Raw genomic sequence first — 21,114 nt, 5'->3', positions numbered from 1 at the left:
CTTCCAACTGGCTGTGATAAAAAAAAGACTTTTATTGTGGTCCTCCTATAACCTTCCTGCACACCAAAAACTCAATCTATCCTGTTTTTCTCCCACTGACAAAGGAACACAAATTCAATGGGCCTCAAACCAAGGCTTTTCATTCGCCTTGCCTCAGACGGTATATAAACCCCTATAGGTCACATGACTGCCAGCTATTGTAGGTGACAAACCAGACCAATGTTATCTGAGATGGTGAGGTGAAGTGGCTTTCTTTTCAAGCCTCGAGGCAACAATAGCATTAATTAGACACATCAAACCTAGCAAACGGTGTCCTTTCAGACCCACAGAGACAGATCTGCTCAATCTCAGCTGTAGCAAAAGAAAAGGAGCATCATAAAGGGATAGATCTCACCGAGGCTAGCTGCCCTGTAGACATGCATCAAGCTAGAGAGGGGATCAAAAAGCAGTTATAGCTGACAGATCATCAATCTACCTGTTAATCAAATGGTAAAGCTTGGTTAGACAAAATCGGTAAAGGTAAAATGTACTGGCTCTGTGTGTGACTCAAAGTAAGGTAAGATGTTGCCCGTTACCTGGTTGGCAGGTTAGTAATAACATGCTATACATTACATTACATTTCATTTAGCTGACGCTTTTATCCAAAGCGACTTACAATTACAGGGACATTCTCCCTGGAGTAACTAAGGGCTACGTGCCTTACTCAAGGGCACACTAGTGGTGGTGTTCCTGGCGGGATTTGAACTCACAACCTTCCAATCTTCAGCCCACCTCACTATCCATTAGACCACCACTATCCCCATTTCTTGTCAACCTGTACTGTACTTCAGTCCTTGGACTTTCACTCCATTTCTTGTATTCTTTAACTCTGCAGTTGTAGTATACTATAAAAAGATATTAACAATCTAACCTAACCGTGCTTATAGTAAGGCATTACATCTGGTTTTCAATCAAATAAACGGTCTACTGATTTGTTATTACAAAATGTGTTCGAAATACATACATATCAATATGATATGGTGATCTTGATATGATGAAACATCTCAAGGGATTTCTATGAATAACACAGATGGGCACAGGGCTGCTTTCATAATTTAGTAAATGTATTTGGTTCTATGTAGAATAACTTCCTCACAGTAAATTGCACCAAGACTGTACTGCTCACACCTTATGCAGTTGAACCTATACATGAATTATACTAAGTGACACAAGGTACAGAAGAATGGTTTTAGATATTATTCTAGCCATGGTGAAAATTACAGTAAGACTTCATTCCAAAGTGACCCTCTGTAACCTTGGGCTGTTATACTGTATATACATTTTCATTAAGGTCTTTAATGCACATACTGTACAAAGAGAGCAACACATTAGTTTAGATGCAGCCAGTTTTTGATATGTTAAGGATCCACAGACACACCTATTGCACATGCAAGGAGTGCTTTCCGAATGCATGTATTCATTTGAAAACCTATACCTGACTACAAATGACTTTTCATCAAGTCGTGTAGATTTATAAATAATGTGCTTTTCTGAAAACAAGTCAGCAGGATCTCTTTTAGGTATGCTGGTAAATCGTCTTAACATTCACTGAGGCAACATTCACACTTGTCCTTCAAGTTGTTATGTCACTGAGACAAATGATTGTACTTGGAAGATTAAGGTATTTTACCACAACAACCATGTTCACGTTGCTAGACATTCTCATTTGCATGAAAACAGACCTGCTCTTTGGACAAACTAACCAGGAGGCTAAATGTAAATAACCAACCTTGGTGTGGGAGAACATAATTGCACAGCTCCTCCCTACTCTCCGCTGTTACAAACGAGTGTTTAATGTGAGGGCTGATTCCTGATTAATGCTCATTTCCCCAGTGTTTAATAGCACTCTGTGCAACAGAACGGCAAAGCAAAAACAAACCGATGAGACTACTCCCACACGTGGTGCCGGAGCGCAGATGGAGACAACTTATAGATGGAGATGTGGACTTGGCAGGGGTGGGAGTCTGAGCAGGTGTTTGGACGCAGCATGGACAGCATGTTGCTCTGTTTTTAAAGCGCCTGAGAGCTAGCAGCCAGCAGAGGCCATAGGGTGCAAACACGTGCACCCCTTGCTCTGGCTTAATCAACTTCAAATGGCTGCCTACTCATTTTAAGTTGATGATATAGGTTTTAAAGCATATAAATAGTCTGCAAAAGCCAACATCCTGAAGTTCCATCCAGAGGGAGATTCTATCCAACACACCCCGCCTGCAACGCCTCGATTGGACTTCTTTTTTTACTTCTGGTACAGAGTGACATCACGATGTAACACTCAGGCTTATATTGGCTAGCGCTCCAACACATTGTACGTGATAAGGGGCGGGACATCTCTAAGCGATTAACCAATTACAACAGAGCCGGCCAGCTAACCAATCAGAGCAGACTGGGCTCTGGTTTCAGACAGAGGGTGAAAAGAGGTGCTGCAGCACAGGCAGTATGAGAACAATAAAGAGCTTTTTGAACATTAAAGCATGGAGACATTTCTTAGTAGAGGCACAAAATAAAAATATGAACCAGAAAATTAGCATAAAATGGCCTCCTTTTAAGTGTCCAAGGTAACCAGAAGTGGGTTGAATACACCCATTTGGGAATAAGTGTTCTACTGGAGTAACACAATGTTGAAAGTATTTGCTTTTCTCAAAGGTTTTGTCAATCCATATTCAAAATGTGTCTGCGACCCTCTGAACTCAAAGCAGATTGCAATGTGAAGATACTGGAAAACACTTTCCCACACCGATCTAAAGTACAGCTCAGACTGCTGAGGAGAAGTTGTTTAAGGCTTGCTTATCTGCCGTCCTAGTGTGGGCTGGAAATGGTTTCTCAGTGTGAGATGGTTTCTCAATAGAGTTGCTGAAATGCAGGGCACCCTGCTGTGATCCTAGGGCACCACCTGATAAAACAGTGTCTTCCTTCAAGTAGCACTTACCAAGCGTGGAGAACTCAAGTGGTAAACAACTTCACACGGACACAGATTTCACATGGAAGACGAGCACAGTTACCAAAAGCTTTTCTGTTTTAGCTCCAAATGTTTGCCGGGTAATTTTGGCCAGTAGGAAATGGGAAGAATAACTAATGTTAACAGGCTGTGAAATTCAACATCCACTGACGGAAGACACGAGTATACACAGAAGCCAAATGTTGTTTGAATCATTCTGAAAACACTTGAAACCCACAAATAACCCCCTCGAGCAATCACAGAGCCTTGATAGGACATTCTTTTGATGTTCACTAGAAAAAGTAATAGCAGTGCCTCATTGGAAAGAAAACCTTTCAAAAGCTGACGCTTTCTTCCTCCTGCTTCTGAATTGATTCGGCGGCGGCATGCATTATACATTCCCTATTTTACAGAACATTGAATTAAAACATCCTTTGTCATCAGAAACATTGCTCAGTTTGCGAAGTGACCAAGGCATGGCTATGAATAATTATATGAGAGACATTGCTCTAAACTGGCCACAGATTTCCATTAGTGCCTCCAGACAGCAGTGCAGGGAGAGGGCGAGCGAGACCTCGGCCCTGCCTGTATCAACAGTGATGTATCACACAGCCCTGTGAGTCTTAACCGTTCAATTAGGAGCTCTGCCGAGGCCCAGCCTGTCAGTGGCAAAGACCAGCAGAGTGCCGGACAAGATCAAGAGCTGCTTCCTCAAACACACTTCAGGAGTCGGGGCCATCAATCTCCCCGACTGTGGCCGGCGGGGTGGCCGAGGGTTAGGACCCCCGCAGAAGCTGGGCCCGACTCAGAAAGGCTGCACAGGTAGGGCCATTCATCCCTATCAGCCCTGCTAAAAATGAATGAGCTCATGACCTTCACAGTGGGGAGAGGGGGTTACACCCTGGGCTGCGAGGGGAGAAAAATCCCATTTTCATCAGCGTTTCTCTGGACACCACACGGCATTAGCCTGGGAAAATGCTGAGGCTAGGTTTGTTTTGTTCCCCGAGTTGGCATCCTAGTGCGGCATGGGAATTTAGCTGGTTAATGTTGTGAGAAGGGCAATTTGTACAATATCATCAGGCACTCTCAAAGTGTTTATGTACATGTTTGAGATTGAAAAGCCCATAGTATATCAGCAACGTAACGATCCAAATGTAAAAAGGTGCCACTCTGTCGCACACATGATATCAATCTGTGTTGCTGATGAATTAGGAAACTCGCAGGAACTTCAGAATGAGAATTAAGATGAATAAACAAGTATTTATAAAGTCAACCATGTGGCAGGGCGGTTTCAAGATCTACTGTATGTCTGGAGAAAGCCATAAATCATATCAATTATGTTGACACACAGATGTTCCCAACACTAAGGGATGTGTTGAAAGAGTTTACTTAAACTTGTTATTATTCCACTGGTTTATAAGTACGTATTTGCAGTTATTCTGCTATGCCTAAACAGTATGCACAGGTGCTCAGTTAGAATTCATACTTAAAAAGACTATTTATGTCCGTATGCCAACAATCTTAATGAAGATCTATAGGTGGAAACAATGGAAACACAGAGGGCTTTGTCTATTATAGAAAAAAACATTACCAAAGTAAAATGGCAATGATATATGTTGGGCAATTGTAAGCTGCAGTTATTTACTTTAAACGCAATGAGACTTTAGAGGAAACACAATGGAGTTTTACCAACAATGGAGCCCTGATGGCCATTTATTGTAAGCAGGGGGTGATTTGTTAAAGTGGGAATCTTTTTGAATGTTTTGTTTGCAAAAGTGAACTAGGGATTGTGCAAACGCAAATACAACAAGCCTAAGGCAATACTAATAAAATAATAATTAACCACTAAATGAATGGAAGGCTTGAACTGCTAATTTTTTCTTCAGAAATTTTACAAATTCAATTGAATCTCTCTTTTTCGCTTATTTGTTTTCTCTTGTACAAGAGAGGAGTTCTGTTGGAACGGTTCAAATAGCTGACAGTAAAAGTTAACTTTGTTTTTTATTCTGGCTATCACATTTGCTAATTATCTTCTAACAGATATCAAAAGCTCCAAATCCTGCTCTTCCCTGGGCAGCGTGTTTGATGTGTGATTGACAGGTCATTAATTATCAAGCCAGAGTTCAGAGAGAGCTGCTCGCCAACTCTTGTGTTGTTTTGCAAGGTCTGTTACAAAAGTAATTCTGAATGGACTGTCTAAAATAAAACTTTGAAGAAATGTATTTGTAATGAGAAAGAAACAAGTGGAATTTGCAACAGCTGTGAACACACATGAATCCCCATGTTAGTGCATTGGCACACAAACAACCTTACAAAAACTTGACCTCCATGACAATTTTCAGCAACCTCGAACCCACTGACAGGCCGACAAAGCATCGTACAGAGACGGGGATTGAAGGGTCGATTAAAAAGCACATTTCATTAGAGAATACACAAGCAGCTCTTACTTTGGTTATAATAGACCGTTTCTACCAATGGATTGTGAATTAGCAGTAGTACCTCAATTATTACCTGTTACTTGTGGTATTCTTTAGGGTGGGTTTTCAAAGTTAATTTAGCTCATACATACAGTCCAGGCTGTTGGATGTTAACTTCATGCCAAAGGCAATGGCACACTGCACGTGTTGACATGGCAACCTTAGCTAAATAAAAATGTTCTCTACAATACTGGTACGTACTGTAACTCTGGAACAAACCTTGGAACTCAAGATAACTAAAACGGCACTCTTGAGTGAGCCGACCTTTACCAAGGCTGTGCCATAGATTTAAAATAACGTGTTTAGTTGCAACATTTAATGAGTTCCTCCTTGGCCTATATCACCCAAGTTTCATTGACAATCTTGCGGTTGTCCGTGTTGACAATCAGACAAAACATAACCTTCATTGCAGATAGATTTTAAAATGTTGAGAAATGTAGGTTCAACATATTTGAAAATAAGTGGATGAATGACTTTGGTGTTTCTGTTTAATTCTCTCTCAAAGCTTAAGAAAACAGTGTGGGTGTGATACAGTATACTGTAACACACATCTACAACATGATGTCTGTACAGTTCTTTAAGCCTGTTCTTGTGCCACTGAGAAACAACATAATGTACAAGTTCTCTCAAATCCCAGCGGTGCTTTGTAAGTAATGGTGTGTTTGACCTCACCTGCACATCTGGTCCTGGCCCTCAGAGGGGGTCCGGGCGCTCCGGTGCCTCCCTCCAGAGGTCTGGTCAGCAGAACACTGATCTCGTACTCTGTGTCAGGGTCCAGGTGGCCGATCTTGTGTGTGGTCTTGTCTACGGGCTGCAGGTCGTACATGGTGCCGGAAACAGTGCGGTACTCCACCTCCCTGTCGGTGATGGGACCGTCCCCGTTGATGGAGTTGGCGTTGAGCTGGATCCAAAGGTAGGTGGCTCCGACGGCAGTCAGCTGGGGGGGTGCGATGGGCACTGGGGGCTCTTGTGAATCAAAAAGATTTAATTGATGTTAAAAAAAAACACATTGGAAATGGGGAAAACAATCAATTGATTTGTTATTTGTGTAAAAAGCAGTGACATTCCAACAAAAAAACATAAAGAATTTTTTTTACCAAGCAAACAAGACGCTCAAAATCAATTACTTCTTTCGAACAATCAACACAATAAAAATTCTTCTGCAGCAAATGAAGAACCTATTCATGTTTCCCAATTATCGAGGTATTCAAGAAGAGCCAGTAGCAATCAATAGTTCCAGCATTGTGGGGGAATCTCATCAGCAGTAGTACAATGACTAGAGTCACAAAAACCTTGGCAAATTCTACTTCTATTCAACAATGTGTTGATTTAAATCGATAGGAATAGTCGCTGTTAATTGACCATTACTTAACTTGTCATATCTTTTGTCTGGTTTAATCTCTCAATTCATGACTGTTGTGGTATTTTGTCATTCTGAAAAGGTACAAATAATTGATGGGGAAACCCAAATCACAGCTATGTTAAAAGGGGAGAGTTGGAGTTTAGCCTGAGCAGACCATTTACATGCACACAAAAACCTATATAGCACACTATAGGGAAAACACCAAAAAGCTTAATAGTGCTTCTTAGTTTTACAACATCAAATCAAATCAGGTTTTATTTATAAAGCACATTTTAAAAGCGATTTTTGGTCGAGCCAAAGTGCTGTACATGTAATAAAAAACACATTACTATAAAACACAATAAATGACAATAAATTACAACAGATATAACTTAAAAAACAAAATAAGAATAAAACACACGGAAAAGTCAGGAGTCATGCTCCGCTCTAATTAGAAAGCCAGAGAGAAGAAGTGTGTTTTTAATGTGGATTTAAAAACCCCTACGGTCTGGGCCGACCTCACATGGAGGGGCAAAGTGTTCCAGAGCCTAGGGCCAGCTGCTGCGAAGGCTCGGTGCCCTCTGAACATAATTCAGTCTCTAACAAATGTCTCAGTAAATATATTGTAAATGTCATTGTGAAAGCAAATTTCAAATACCAAAGAGCTGAATATGAATGGGTCTTGTAGGAAATCAATCATATGTACATATTTCTTAAACTGATCTAGAGTGCAGTTAAAGTATTGTCAACTTTTAGTCCTCAGTTGGTGCCATGGAGCTGTTTTTCTATGATTGGGTCCTTGTTTTGTTTATCTCGTCGTGACCTCACACAATGACACAGGTTTTATGCGCATTGCTGTTCAAAACCAAGGCAAAACTAGACAAAGAGCGAATTTCAGAGATGTAATGACAGAAACACAATGATTGCACTTCAATCCAAACAGTTTCAAAGCGTTTTGTCATCTGTGCTGCAGCCTTTTGTGTCAAACAGACTCGCTGTACAAAATGTGATTTCTGGTCACCTTTACAAATGGATTAAATGTGCACAATTACTACAAATTCTGATATTTCAGAATAGTAAACTGCCTATGGTTTTTAATTAAGATAACTCTTTCCATACTCTATTTACTAACATCTGAAAGCAATTTGTGAACATTTGAGTTCTTCTTTAGGTTTAACTCTTGACAAAGGGATGCTGCAGGAACATTTGAGGTTAGGAGAAACCTCTAACATCTAAAAGATGAATTCTACATTTCTATCTTCACTTTTTAAAGTCACATTTAACAAAGATGGTTGTTCCACCATTGCAATTTTAAAATAAGGACATCTTCACTATCTATTATCTAACCAGCATGTCTTTCATGTCTCCTAGTGCAACCAGAAACCCACAGTCAAAGTGTTGCTTAGGAATCTACCCTTGTCATGTACTACAATAGCTTCGTGTCCCAGAGGCCACGGTGAGTAGCTCTAATGAGCACACACGTGTAACAGAATAATACCATTAGTCGTCTGGCTGCTTCTTGTGGAGTTGTCATGGAGAGAGAGAGAAGTCTCCAGGCACATTAGGACTGTTGTCCTACAGAGAATTGGAGGATCTCCCCCAGCAGATGGTTACCGTACGCTGACCTCAGTTGCCGGTCCCTAAACTCCCACTAATCCAAACTCCCAGTGTTGCTGTCAAACATCACCTAAAGCGAACCAGCTTATCCCACAGGACTTCTCTGGACTCGCAGTCTGGATGCTGGAGCCAGACATAAGGATGACGAGATCCAAAATCTGGCTTCAACCATTGGCTTGTTTTGATGGTCTTTTGTGGTCTGTTGTTTTGTTTTAAAAGGGATTTAACTGAATTAAGTGGCAATATGCTCAGATTAATGAAACTACTAAAAGCAGCACAGGCTCACTGTGAATGGCCCTCCCTCGTAGTAAAATGGGTCCATTAAAAAATACTGGGGTTATAATGGTGCCTGGCATTTGTAATATTTTAAAACATCCAAAAGAATACATGTAAAAAATGTTTTTTCTCAATTTCTGCTTCAGAAAACAAAGACCTCAGTTTTTTTTGTAATTGTTTGGCTTTTATTATTTCTCTTGAAAAAGCAGATGGGATGTGCGATTAGAAGATGTCATTTATTTGTTTGCTTAATAAGCATCTTTATACTTCAAAGAACCAAATTAAAAGTAAGAACTTTGTAATTTGAAAAAACACAAAGTCCTACCTAAAAGAGGCGGAGAGGGCCATGTAGGTTGTTACCAGATTTTATTGACACATTTGTCAACACATTCATTTTATGATAACACCCTGTGATGCAAAATGTGACAAAGATTTTAGCTGCTGACTAAGACGTGACTGACTCAGAGAGTGAGAAACTTAGCAACTTGGCAAGAAGCATAATAATATTAAAATTCACAAGTAACAGTTGCAGTTAAGTATCAAGTAAGAGCCATTCAAATTTAATCAACACTCCTTTACTATAGAGAAATGCTTTTCACTTTTATGCATAGATGCCCCTGCTGCCAAGCAATCCTATTTTTCACTTGAGACCATTTATGTAACAATACAACTATGCAGAATTTTGTATTATAGGCATTTCATTTAACTTTGGAAAGTTATTGCTTGACAAAGGCAACAGCGGCTTACAGTGATGAAATAATTCCTGTAGGTGCAGTAATCCTCTGTTCAACAGCCATGGCCGACGCACTGGAAATAACGGATTACCGGTATGAAATACTCTCAAGTGCTGGAACACTTTGGGATATTAACAACTCAATTCCCAGTGTGTTTAAGCCTCACGAGGCAGCCTCGCAGCAGTTGGGGCCCTGGAAAGGTCTACCAACTGATCTCCATGCTGGCTGGAGATGGCTGACAGCGCGCAGATGACGGTGGCGGCCATACGAGAGGGTCAGCGAGCAGCTGTTGTCATGATGTTGACCAGACAGGCAAGCGGCCTGGCGACAGCTGCGCTCTCCTCTACCGCCGCACCTGCCTGCCTGCCAGAATGCAAGCATGCACACTCATGCACACTCATGCACATGCAACGAAAAACAGTCACACTGCCATGCATTGCACATGGTCCCCATACTGAGTGGCAAAGACATACTGAGAACCAACATACTGCGACTGCCACTGTGACTCATTTATTTGTATGCTCATGAAAGTAAGGTGGTGACTTGACTTTGCTTGTTTCGTTAACCTACTGTACAGTCTAAAACCCAAATATGTTAAATTGACAATAATATTAGACAGAGAATCCTCCTATTTTATAAGATGATGCAAGTAAGTCATTGGCAATTTTCCTTAATATGTTAAATAATCAACTTATCCTTCCAGCATTATAAGACTTTGGTAAATGGCCACCCATTTCCCATCCTCCACACAGAAGGCAATAATAAGAACAGCCCCTCTGCTGTGTTGTTAGATTGGTTGGACCTGCATTTTTATGAATCCTTCTTTCATTTGCTCATTACTCCCACTGAGCCGCTCTTGCTGAGATGCAAGAGGTCCTCATTACGTTGTTGTAGGAATTGATCCTGTCCTGATAGGAAAGAGCAGAGGTGGTACCAGGAAAATGACAAGCTTGACTGGTCGGCCTTCGATTTCTTGGTGGCTATTCTCATTAGTGCTGACACGGCCGCACCTCGTCAGCCTTGAGTTAGGAGCACAGCCCAGAATACTGTGTTGGAGCACAGCGAAAAGCTTTGCGGGCTCCAGGTGATTCTAACCAGGCCAAGAAAGGAGCCAGCTCTTGGACAGAGAGTAATTATCGCCCTTTCAGAACCACTGGCTGCACTACAGGAGAGCCCATCACAAGGGGGGGGGGGCATGGGATAAGGGGGCTGCACTGGCCCAATCCGTATGGCGCTCAGGAAATACATGCAGCGCACTTCAACACGGGCGCATAAATCTGACTGAATACTGGCATGAAAGGCAGAAGTGATTATCTGGGATAATCAAGCATTCACTCTCCGCATGTTGAAGAAAAAGGCAGTGTATGGTAATGAGGGGGGGGGGGGGGGAACGAGCCGCTGTGTGACTGCAGCCGGCTCATAATCCACAGAACCACTCCGCGGTCACTCTTCTAAAAACGAGGCACGGAAGCGGTGAATACACATTTAAGGAGGATTTACGACTCAGACACATTGCTGGGAGTGTTAAGCACTTGTTTTATGACTGGTACGATAAGAGGACATATCAGCCTTTTTTTTTTTATGTGTGACACTTATAACCGTGAAAACGCCTCTTTTTTCTTGCTGCGACGAGTTGGCTTATGCCGGAGTCATCGAGGTGTGACATCTCCGCCGAACTTAAAACGAGATGCATTAAAAGATTTGATGAATCCTTGAATCTAGAGAAATATTTTAAATATTTATGACAAAGGCTCTCTACACTTTACTGGTTTGTATTTTATACAAATAAATGCAGTAACACGTTGAAAGCAGCGATCAGCAAAAACATTGCCGTCTGGCGAGTATGTGCAAGTGCGAGTGATTGTGTTGCTGAATTTATGCACGAGTGTGGTTTTGAGTGCCTCCAGTGTGTCAGTAAATTTTCTTTGAGTACACCACTGAAACCCACTGATACACTCAGGCAGAGAGACTTTATCTCCCTCTTCACTCTGCTCTGTCTGGGCCCGGCCATTCTCACATGATTGACAGACCTCGATCTGGACAGCCAGGATTAAACCTATCAATCACAGAAAGCTTGGAGACAAAAAAAAAAAAAAGAATGGAAAAAAATCGGGGCAGTAAATTCAATTGAAAGCACAGGGAGAAAATTGAGGTGAAGAAATATAGAAGGCCATTACCGGGCTATAGGAAAGTGAGGCCTTGCTGGATTTAGTTTCAGACGACTCCATAAATTCATATCAAATGACTGCAGGAGTGAAATATCAGAGAGGTTACTGTAAACCCGTTGTGATCTTTTAGGTGGAATTGTGCTCAGTCAAGGACAGCCTTTACAGGGTAAGTATTAAAGTCCTCTAAATAACAAATCAACATAAAAAGCGTGTATTTTTTTTAGTATCGCCTTAGAGGACGAACACAGAGCACTTCCTGTTTATCTCCTGTTGACTTTGCTGTGTGTGTAGAGGTCATGTGGATGGAAAAGCATTCATGCTGTCTGTGCCGAGTTGGTTCAGATAGGCTTTGTTTTTGTTTTCTCTCTGCTCTGGGACCAATACTCACGTTTTATGGTTAGTTCGCCATAATTGGACACTCCAACCCCTTTGTCTGAGTGGACGATGCAGCGGTAGCGGCCCGAGTCACCCTTGGTTGTGTTCTCTACATCAAAAGTGCCAATGAAGCGCCGGTTGTTCCAAGGTTTTGTGGCTTTCATCGGAGCCTCCCGTCCACCGATGCCCTGTTTGGAACCGAGACAAAGACAAAAGTGAGCCCACAAAATGGAAAGGTTTAATAAGCAAAGTGGCCTGACCTTGTGTGTTTCAGAAACTCTGGTTGAGTTGTCTGTTCCTGTGCCACACACACACACACACACACACACACACACACACACACACACACACACACACACACACACACACACACACACACACACACACACACACACACACACACACACACACACACACACACACACACACACACACACACACACACACACACACACACACACACACCACACACACACACACACACACACACACACACACACACACACACACACACACACCACACACACACACACACACACACACACACACACACACACACACACACACACACACACACACACACACACACACACACACACACACACACACACACACACACACACACACACACACACACACCACCTCTCCCCAGCTGTCACCCCTCACAGCAGGCAGATGGGGGACATTTGTTCATTAGAAATATTTCTTCATTACTGTCATCGGGGGACTTCACTTAATGTTTGTTTTCCAGCTCCTGTGCTAATGAGGACGTGTTTGTTAAAATGATGGAGTACCTGGCAGAGGACCTTTACCCAGCGTCATGCTCCCACTGATCACATGTGTGACAGTGTGCTTAGCAGCAGTGCCGGCGGGGTTATGTCTGCCAGATGCACTACCTTTGCTGCTCAGAACAAGGTCAATTCAAGACTGCTGTGCAGCTCAGTTTTGCCGGATATAGTACACGGTTTCCACAGAGCCAACATCTATATAGGTTAAGACCATACTGCGGTGATCTAAAACAACTGTAATCCCCTTCCCCCCAGACACAGAGGCCTCTGGAAATCTGGGAACAGGTGAAAACACAAGGGCAATATAAAGCAATGTCGGATTTGTCTTATGATTTGACTAAAAAAGCCACTTGTTTTTCCTCAAAGCAACTTTTAAAAGTGAGTATTGTTATTTGTAGAATTGCTATACTTTGTCCATTGTACACGATTAAGTGTCCCATGGCACCTCTTCTTCACTGCCACCTTGTCAGTTGTTTCCTCATATCCTTTATCATTTAGAGCTGTGGTGAAACTGCTAACCAGAAGTATGTTTGAGGTAACTGCAATTTAAACAGACAGTTGTCAGCCAATCAGGAAGATGTACTGTCTATGGTTGTGGTGCAACTGGTTTACATTTGGCTATATGTAATTAGGGTTAAACATGTTATAAATAACAAAATAGCTCTTGCCTCATTCTTATGCTACCCTCTTCTTTTACCCAACCATGTGATCCATACACTTTGAGTTGTTGAACTAGTGCAATTATCTCTACAGTGTTATGAGTTGTTAGCGTCGGCATTCATTTTAGTTTTCCAGTAACGATATTTTCCCCTTAAATCAGATCTTGAACTTATCAGGGTTCCTACACATTTTTCAAATCAAATGTACTTTTTCAGATGCAAGTTTAAGACGACACTGATTTTGCCCTGACAATAACCCAGCTGTTGGGAAACTTTGATTTACCCATTGTTGCTAAACACTCAACACAGACAGTTGAACATTGTAAGAAAATAGCTAACTCAATACTCTGGAAACACAAAGCCCATCCCATCAAGCCATCAAATTATTACAAATCCTTATTTGAGAGCTTGCTAAATTAAATAGCATATGCTACATTTCTAATATCCCCATTTACAGTGGAAATAAGCCTGCAGCCTTCTTCGACAACAGCACTGAGGATCATACGATTACATATTCAGACAGTAGGGTCTGTTCAGTGAGGCACGTTCGTTTCCAGAGGGCACACTTATAATACTGATCCCACCCTCTGATTTAGTCTTAGATTTAGAGTGTAAGTTAAAGCATGAAAATGGATCTCACCTGAAGCCAGAGGCGGAAATTGTCCCTTTTGCGTCCATTGACAGTGCAGTGAAAAGATGCCGTCTGTCCAGCGTTGACCTCCACTCCCTTTATGGTCAGGAAGTGAGGTGTGTTCACTGGGAGAAAAAATGCAAATATTGATCAGACAGCTGCAGAAAAGTCATTTAAGAGTGAATGCTGAGTTGCAGCATTGCTTCTCCATCAAATATTTGTGAGATTTAATCACTAAAAATGTGGTCTGCATCAAGGTCCATGCTCCTGTGTCGAAAGCGTTACCCACTTTGTTTGTGCCAAGATTTTTTATGCTAAATGTTTGAATGGATATTGCTCTTTATTATACTTTCTGATACCCGTCAGCGCCGGAGGGCAACATCGCTTTGTGCGGAAGATTTCCACCAAAATCCTTGAAATGAGACACAGATCGTGCACCGATCAAAAACACTGCCTTTAAAATGCATCCTTTCATAGATTGAGGGTATTTTTTTTCCCAAAGCATTATTCTCTTCTCAGACTGTGCTCATTATCAGTATGCACACTGACTGGGATAGTGCATAGAAAGTAACTTATGTAGAACATTTTTGATTAGCACCGCTATTCTGCATAGAAAAATAGGGCAATTCAATGGAGCGACCTTGATTCAAAACATAACCAAATCTCTAAAGACTTGGCAAAAGCTAATTCTATCACTTTCATCATCAAGACTTTCATTTCTACTTAATATTTTACAATCCCGTCTTTGAACTACACCTCCTTTATAACTTTGTCCTGTCAATCCATCCAGTGCCAAAAGAGACAAATCTATTTTTCTCATCGCTAATGTCTTCTTTAATGATGCAAAGAAGAGGCAGACCACCCAGTGGCATAATCACACCTTTGTGCTAGATATTCCACATGGTCGTATAAATAGAAAATGAATTGGCTGCGCTCCACCGACGAGTCTCTCTGATCACTTTGCTTATCAGTCAAATAAACCCTATTGCCACTGAGCGGGTTATTGACCCAAACACACTTTCACACATTTAAACATTGATCATGTCGCAAGGCCTCATTGATTTACTCAAATACATTCATATGCAACACCTATCGCTATATAAATCCATTTTATTGACATAACATTTGTAGGAATTCAGCTGCTTTCTAATGGTTACCAGGTCATTAGCGCCTCACAATCAGAGCTTGATACTTTGGCTATGAGGGGTAAAGTATAAATCAATTAATGAAAACCCGTGTGGTATTGATTTAGACTTAGACTGTAGAGTGTGAAAATCTCTTTGTATAAGATTAAGAAGAGCCATATGGAGTAGCATGACTCTCAAGGTACTCAAAAGCATATCCTGAAGATCCCTTTTCCTTGTTTTCTAACAGCAGCAGCCTATCCCAAAAGCTGAAGCGGAAAAAATCTAAATATGCGACTGATTACATGTTCATTAGCTCCGCAGCGCACTCTAAAGTATATTCAGCGAGGGAAGCAGAACTCTGAACATCTGAAAGAGGAGACGCTGCACTGAATATCCTTGAGGGAGGAGAAAAATGGTGGAATCCAAACACAAGCAGCAGCAAGTGTATTTGTTTTTTCATCCCTTTTTACGCTATTTCTCCCATCTCTCGAAGGATAGATTTAACACAGCCACTCCAACATTATATCCTGAGCACACTTCAGCATGTCGTCTGTATGCTCATAAATCTTCATGGGGCTATGAGGAGGGAGGTTTACACTTTGGATTGACTGTAGCATACTGTTTGAAGGCCCTTTGTTTGACTGGGAGGCCTTGAATATAAACAGCGATACAGGTATTTGGGAGGGTGTCATGGAAAGGACAATGAATGTTTGATGATATTCTTTTATGGCGAAGGGAAAAAAGGACTTACTGCACTGGTGGCCCTGGACCACGACGTCTTTGATGGCCAGCAAGCCACGCTGCCCTGAGGTTACGGCTTCAAACACAATCTGAGGAGGAGAGAGGACACTCATAACACCAATGATAAATGGGCAGATGTCTTCAAATGGCACTTGAGTGAGGCTGCCCGTGTGCAAAGGGAAGTCCAGCTCCTGCTAATGCGATCTGCTCTTAGCTGGGCCGCAGCTGGTCACACAGCTGCGGGCCACTGACGTTATTTCCACAATATGTCACAGTTGAAAGGTGCGATGACATGCAAGTGTTAAATTAAGTTTGAGCCCTGAGACGTTTAGCACACAGTCGGTGACAAACACATAGTGGGGAGAGACACGGTTGAGATATCATTCACTAATCAGTTATTCAGGTGCTTTTACCCCAAAACAATGCAGGTGAATGGGATTTTACTTGTGCATTGTATGACATGAACATTCCCATTCTTATACCCTTCTTTAGGTTTATCTGCAAGTCCCTTAAACGTTCTTTAAACTTAATAGCTAGTTCTAAAGAGACTGAAGCATAATCTGTAAACCTGTTTGTTGTTCTGCAGTGATGTCAAATCCAAAGCAATTACATTTGCAAACAGGAAGTCAATGCTGCATTACAAGCTGTGATCCAAATAAAATAGTTAAGTTATAACGTAATTAATGGTCAAGCTTAAGTTAGCTAACTCAGTTTTTCACTTAACGGTAAACAATTACAAACACTACACAGAGGAATATACTGTGTGGTGCTGCTGGTTTTCATTTTAAATATCTTATTAGCAAAATAAATTACAACTAGGCAACATTTTAACTTATACAACTGGTGCAAGTGACTCTTGGTTATTACCTAAACATTTTTTTGTATTGTTCACAGTATTTTAAGCACTACTTTTTAAATAGGCTCTAAAAAAAACCTGTTGACTAGCATATAAATCTCAAAGGAAAACGCCTCAAACCAAAAATATAAAAATAAAAATATATCTTTCCATGCACGGATGCCACTAGATTTAAGTGTGAACATATGTGAACGTATGCTTGTTGCATTCAACAGTTGCTCTGTGTCTAGTGTTACGTGTCTGACATGTTTGTTGCTATCTCTGACAACAGAAATCTGAAATCAACTACAACTGTGCCAAGTAGGACTACCATGAGTCTATTTTAAGGGCCAACATTTGCTGCAAAACAAATGGTCGTAAGCCCCGTCAGAGGGCGTGTCCCAGCAGAATGTCAGAGTTATGTACTCGCTGGTCTGCACTGTGTCAAAAAAGGAAGAAGAATGCCAGTCCCTTCCCAAACCCAGGGTGTGGTACAGACCCATTACGCCACACACTACACATGTTTCGCATGCCATAACTCACTAAATATACGCCTATATCTCCCAGTGAACGGTATATATTAATGGAAATGTTCTGTATATGGTCTCACACAGACACAGATGTTCTGCTAGCCGTAGCTAGGCTGCACACACTTACATCTCTGAGATTCCTTTTGTAGCCGGGGAATGTGGAGGAGGAGATAGTTACCATTGTCATCAGGGAGGCAGGATGCCTTCAGATAAGGGTGTCTAATTATACATTTCTTTTTTTGTCTCATGAAATATGAAAGTGAATGTCTTGGGTGCCAATTATGGCCTCATTACAGGCTAATTTAAAGGAAATTAAAAGGCCAACCACTCCATATATCACCACCAGACAAATGAACTAGCCCCCACTCTCTAATTGAAATCCTTTGTTTGTGCAACAGACATCAGTCAACTTGCCTAATAGCTGTGATATAATTGATTCTAACATCAATGATAGTGCAGTGCATAATTGGGCCTGACCCACAGACTGAAAAATATTCACATGGGACGAAAGCTGTTGGTGTCACGGGAAAGTTCACTGTTCTCATTTGCCAGCGAGACACGTGGTGACCCCACATTGAATGTCTACATCACCGCTCTGGCTATCCCTGAGGGACTTGGCTAAGTACTACATTACAGCAGGATTGATTAGCTCTGCCAATGGCTCTACTGTATTGAAATCAAGACGGATGAGGACATTTGAGTTTTTCTCTCTCATCAGGATTAATATTGGGTGTTCATCTTGTGCACATAGTACTTATTTTTGAGCGATGTGCAGACCCTATTTAGACACATTTCATTTATTAAAAGTTAAAGTTTTTGCCAGTGTTCAGCAGCTTTGGAAATGCATGACAATCTCAATTAAAAGTTTTAGGGATGACCTGACAGAAGAGTAATTATGAAAGGCTGAGGGGCTCATGACGACTAAAATACTTACCGGTAATTAAAAAATAATTTCCCAGTATCAGGTGGCTTCCCTTTGACGATAGCGTAGGTTACCGTGCAATTAAAGATACCTATAATTAGTGCCATGTTGTTAATTAGTGACAATTTCAAGCATTGGTCTCTCTTTTCTCTACTGAGAGTGGCGCTAATATCATTAGCATCCTCACATTTACCAATGTTGTCACTTTGGGTCTGGAACAATTACAAACCGAGACGGACCTTCCACTGGGGAAATTTCCCTGAGCACACTGGGAAACATTACAAATCATTTCGGGCTGAGATGCTCAACCCATGTACAGAACTCTGCAGAAACCCACTGTGAACAACATGTCAAATATTCAAGCGTCACTAAACTTAACATGGATTTCAAAAGCAGAACACTGTTTAAAAGGTGTAGCTTGCTTGGTTTGGGCAAAGTTACGGTCAAAGTGTTATACTGTATAAACAAATTAAAAATATAAAGAAAAGATTAATTTCCCTATTTTTTTAATGGTTTCAGTGATGGCTAGAGCTTGGACTTGTGCATGTTGCTTTAGCCACCGAGGTCTGCACAGGATAAATCTGAAAAAAACATTTTATCCAGATAAGCTTTGCATCATTATGTCAGGCAAGGGTCAAAATCCTGTTGCCTTCCCCCTCTTCTCTCTTTCTTTTGTCCATGTGCCTCTCATTAAGGCTCCTATCTTGCATTCAGCAGTGAGAAAGCTCAGCGGTGTACCTTGTTAACCAAGTTATCAGGGTTGGCTATGATGAGCAAGCAGGAGAACTCCCCTCAGCTCCACTGTCGCCCAGCTCAGGCCATAATGAAATAATTCACCAAGGGAACATCTCCCATTGGGAGGTTAAGGGGTCTCTCTGCATCAATTAACATTTGGTGGACTCGTGGAACAAGCCCCAGCGAAGACTAATAGCCAGGCAAGTGTGAAATCACCTTGCCCCTACCAGCAGTCATGTGCATTGGGAAGTGAAAATGAGTTTTCAGAATTGGAAAAAGAGAACAGGCTCAGATGGCAGGGAGAGAGAACAGATTACCATGGATACAGCGGTAGCCCCAGAAATCAATAATCTTAGGTGTTTTGAATAGGCCATTGTGCAATTGTTTGGACCTTCTCAAATAATACATTTTTCTTGCTCCACCCCGCGAGGCAGGCTTTAATGACTTTGGCTTGGTAATAAAGGGCTGCTTACAATGAGCAACCTAGTTTTGTGATGACACATTATGCAAAGAGAAGAATGTGGGATCACTCTGGGTTTCCTCACCTGGTAGAAGTTGGGCCAGTAGGTGCTGACGGCCAGCTCCACCTGTCCCCAGGTGCGGGTGGCCGAGCCGGACACGTTCCACACCGGCATCCCCATGGGACTGTTGTTCTCCTTGATGTAGACGTTCAGGTGTCCTGGGTGGCTGTTGTCTCTGCCTCCTATGTAGTAGTGGAAGGTAACGCAGTGGGTGTCATTCTCTCTCAGCTGGGGTGTCAGCAGCAGAGCCTTCTGCCCTGCGAAGCGTCCCGACGTATTCATCATCATGAAGGCCGAACCTGCAACACGGACAAGGCAATTTAAGCAACAAGCAGTTTAAAAATAGACGTAGAAAAAAGTCCTGCAATAGTCCTATTTACAACTGCCCATTTACCTAGCGATGAAAGTATGGGAAAATCATTTTTTTAAAAGAACTAATTATTACGATTAAGAAATGTAATTAGTCGTGATATTGATGATATAGTATATCATTACCGGGATTGAAAAGCCTTGAAGCACCTGCATTTCATGTTACAACCACTGAGTTTCAGAAAAGATCATTCTGTGTTTATGTTGATAATCTTAGACCTTTAATGGTTTTTGTAACCTGGGGGATACAGACACTTGACAGTCTGTGTCTGTGTGTAAAATGGGTGTAATACCAGTGTAATGACGGTGTAATATGGGTGTAATATGAGTGTAACATTGATATTATATGGGTGTTATATGGGTGTAATATGGGTGTAATATGAGTCTAATAACAGTATAACATTACATTGGTATAATATGGGTGTAATAATGGTGTAACATGGGTGTAACATGGGTTTAATAACAGTGTAATATGGGTGGGTAAACTGAGTAATATCGGTGTATTACAGGTGCTTGTGAGTTCCAAATTGTCAACCAGGAGGTGGAAGAAAAATAAGAAATTCATGTAATGTATCTTTAAATAAAGATGCCAAAAACTAAAGTGGTACAGTTCTGTTTAATCCTTGGCAACATTACTTGGATCGGTTGGTGTTTTGAAGCAGGTGGTAATTTTACATAACAGAAAGATGTCCAGGACAAAAATCTGTTTATTCAAAGCAATCGGGTCCTTGGGTTTAACATTAACTAAATAAAAGGATGTAATATCATAACAAATATGCAGAAAGAAGGTAAATGACAGTGCTGAGACATTTTCTATTAGCGCTGGGGATTCAAGCAGGTGCCCCTTAATGAGAAAATGCTCTTACGCTTGGATTGATAGAACCTCTAATTTAATTTTTCCATCATTTATCTAAATACAAAGACCGAAAAGCGACTTATCGTAAAAATGCAGGGTATTTTATGAGGGGTGTTTTTTTCCCCTCAATGACTGAGAGAAGGGAAATGATGAGAAATCAATAAGTTTAAATCTATTTGCCAAGCCAGCCCCATTTGGATTTTATCGCTTCGGTTCAATATTAAAGGTTAATCTAATTCTCTCCCTTCTTGCCAATAAAACACAAGTGAGAATTATTATATTGGCAAGCTTTCAAGGAGATGCAGAACACATTCTATTTGTCATCATGCTATTTAGCTTGGCTCGCTAATGAGATGGCACAAATCGTAACAGCATTTGAGACGTGGCCAAAAAGATTCAGTTTCTACTTCCTTTTTTTGAGTTTTTTTGGAAAGTGT

At 41.3% G+C, this 21,114-nt stretch overlaps 1 protein-coding gene across 1 annotated transcript in view; it reads right to left on the bottom strand.

Annotated features, from left to right (window-relative positions):
- Positions 1-21,114, bottom strand: part of LOC117500252 (receptor-type tyrosine-protein phosphatase mu-like) — a 154,319-nt gene that overhangs the window by 86,938 nt on the left and 46,267 nt on the right. The window contains 5 exon segments of the mRNA XM_034153057.1: positions 6,124-6,417; positions 11,977-12,151; positions 14,051-14,166; positions 15,920-15,998; positions 19,477-19,751. Of these exon segments, the coding sequence (XP_034008948.1) occupies positions 6,124-6,417; positions 11,977-12,151; positions 14,051-14,166; positions 15,920-15,998; positions 19,477-19,751 (939 nt within the window).

The sequence above is a fragment of the Trematomus bernacchii genome, unplaced genomic scaffold, assembly GCF_902827165.1.
Source record: "Trematomus bernacchii unplaced genomic scaffold, fTreBer1.1, whole genome shotgun sequence".
NCBI classification, from domain to species: domain Eukaryota; kingdom Metazoa; phylum Chordata; class Actinopteri; order Perciformes; family Nototheniidae; genus Trematomus; species Trematomus bernacchii.
This window is presented reverse-complemented; position numbering and strand designations above follow the sequence as displayed.